Genomic DNA, 2456 nt, shown 5'->3' with positions numbered 1-2456 from the left:
CACCCTGAACCCTCCTCCTCCCCTCCCATACCGCCCCCCGACCTGTCCTGCACACCCACACCCTGGATCTTCCTCCCCCCATACTGCCCCTCCTACCTGTCCTACACATCCACACTCTGGACCCTCTTCATCCCATACCCCACCCCCGACATACAGTCCCGCCACCTGTCCCGCACACCCGCACCCTGGATCCTCCTCCTTGCACATCCTCCCACCCTAGCCCCTCCCTGACTCCCCATAAGTGCCCCTCTCCCACCCCCAGGCGGGCCACCATCCTGGTGCGCCTGGACACCAGAGGCCAGGAGGGGCTGCAGTACCAGCCAGGGGACCACATAGGCATCTGCCCACCCAACCGGCCCGGCCTTGTGGAGGCGCTGCTGAGCCGCGTGGAGGACCCACCAGCACCCACTGAGCCCGTGGCAGTAGAGCAGCTGGAGAAGGGCAGCCCTGGTGAGGGGCAGCCTGGGACGAGACAGGGCACACCGACCCCATGTCCAGCCCCACCCCGAGCCCCAGGCCTCCTGGAGCTCAGGATCCAGGGCGTGGCCAACTCCTCCACAGCTCAGCAGCTGGGGTCAGTGCTGACTGTGCTGCCCGATGCCAGGCTGCCCTTGTTGCTGGGCCATCCACACACCCTCAAATGTACCCCCACCGGAAAGCTGTCCCTTCCCTCCAGGCTCCTCCCCAAGGCTCCCCTGGCAATCTAGCTTGCTCTGGAGCTGGCACTGGGGCTATTTGCTGCCACATGAGTGCCTGGGCTTTATTTAAAATAAAGGTGGGTGCGGTCAGAGGCAGAGGAGCCCAGATCAACCCAGTCCAGCCAGGGGCCCCTAAACAACACACTGAGGCTGCCCAGACAGGCCCATCAGCAGCTCAAGGGCAGGCTCCTAACAGTCCCCAAAATGCAAACATCAGCCCAGGCACTGCAGTTCTGCTAGGCCCTGTCCTCACAGCTCCCCGTGCACCATCCGCAGGTGGCCCTCCCCCTGGCTGGGTGCGGGACCCCCGGCTGCCCCCCTGCACACTGCGCCAGGCTCTCACCTTCTTCCTGGACATCACCTCCCCACCCAGTCCTCAGCTCTTGCGGCTGCTCAGCACCCTGGCAGAAGAGCCCAGGGAACAGCAGGAGCTGGAGGCCCTCAGCCAGGTTGGGGCCCCCCCAATGAGGCACAGGGGCTAGAGAGATGGGATGAGTTGGGCGGGGGCCCCAGTGGCAGGAAACCCCCATGCAAGGTCCTCCCTGGACTTTCTTCTCCTGACTGACAGGCACTGGTGCTTTAAGACCCAGCTCCCCAGGGAGGAATTCACATCTGGATTCTCCAGGTCTTAGAGAAAGCTCTGTTGACCTGAACTGAGGAGGGAGAACCCCTAAGGAGGCTCAGCAGGGGAGGAGTGAAGAAGGGAGGTCGCTAGGAAGGGCTATGGGGCCCCTAACCCACTGCATCCTGCCCTGCCAGGATCCCCGGCGCTACGAGGAGTGGAAGTGGTTCCGCTGCCCCACGCTGCTGGAGGTGCTGGAGCAGTTCCCGTCGGTGGCACTGCCTGCCCCACTGCTCCTCACCCAGCTGCCTCTGCTGCAGCCCCGGTACTACTCAGTCAGCTCAGCACCCAGCATCCACCCAGGAGAGATCCACCTCACTGTAGCTGTGCTGGCATACAGGACCCAGGGTGAGGCAACTAGCAGGAGCAGGCCTGGCCACAACAGGGGTGGGACAGGCCCCTCTCTGGCCCCTCACCAGCCTCTCCTCCCCACCCCCTAGATGGGCTGGGCCCCCTGCACTATGGAGTCTGCTCCACTTGGCTAAGCCAACTCAAGCCTGGAGACCCTGTGCCCTGCTTCATCCGGGGGTAAGTGAGATGGAGGACTCGGTGGGGAGCTGCCCAGGGGCAGGGTGGCAGCTTTGCTGAGGAGTGAGGAGCATCACTGGTGAGGAGTGTCACTGGAAACAGGAGGGAGCTCTGTAACATGCCAAGCACGTGGTGTCGTTAGGTCACTTCAGAACCCTGGCTAAGCTTTGGCTCTTTCCTTCATTTAGACTCAGAGTTTTGTCCTGAATCTACAGATCCCAGAGCCAGAGCTGGGATCAAACCAGCTGGCCCTGTGGCTTTCTGAAAGTGCAGTTTCCGTGTTCCTCTCTCTGTCCCCGGGCCGTCTGATGTGGGGCCGCATGGCACCTGGGAACTGCAGTCACTATATCCTCACTCCAGGGAGAACTGCTAGGTAGGATAAAGACCACCCTTGGCCTTGGTGTCACCGAGGGCTCAAAGAAGGTGAAGGATTTTTTTTTTTTCTGGACACAGAGTCATGCTCTGTCGCTAGGCTGGAGTCTATGATCCAGTGAGGCATGATCTCGCCTCACTGCAAACCTCCACCTCCTGGATTCAAGAGATTCTCCTGTCTCAGCCTTCCAAGTAGCTGGGATTACAGGCACCTACCACCATGCCCAGCTAATTTT

The 2456-nt window shown here is 61.5% G+C and overlaps 1 protein-coding gene across 1 annotated transcript in view; it reads left to right on the top strand.

Moving 5' to 3' along the window:
- The window catches only part of NOS3 (nitric oxide synthase 3), a 22008-nt gene that overhangs the window by 16287 nt on the left and 3265 nt on the right, over positions 1-2456 (top strand). Inside the window, exons 19-22 of the mRNA XM_017520478.2 lie at positions 263-450; positions 975-1147; positions 1458-1668; positions 1761-1848. Of these exons, the coding sequence (XP_017375967.1) occupies positions 263-450; positions 975-1147; positions 1458-1668; positions 1761-1848 (660 nt within the window). The remainder of the gene's footprint in view (positions 1-262; positions 451-974; positions 1148-1457; positions 1669-1760; positions 1849-2456) is intronic.

The sequence above is a fragment of the Cebus imitator genome, unplaced genomic scaffold, assembly GCF_001604975.1.
Source record: "Cebus imitator isolate Cc_AM_T3 unplaced genomic scaffold, Cebus_imitator-1.0 Scaffold20, whole genome shotgun sequence".
Classification (NCBI taxonomy): Eukaryota; Metazoa; Chordata; class Mammalia; order Primates; family Cebidae; genus Cebus; species Cebus imitator.
This window is presented reverse-complemented; position numbering and strand designations above follow the sequence as displayed.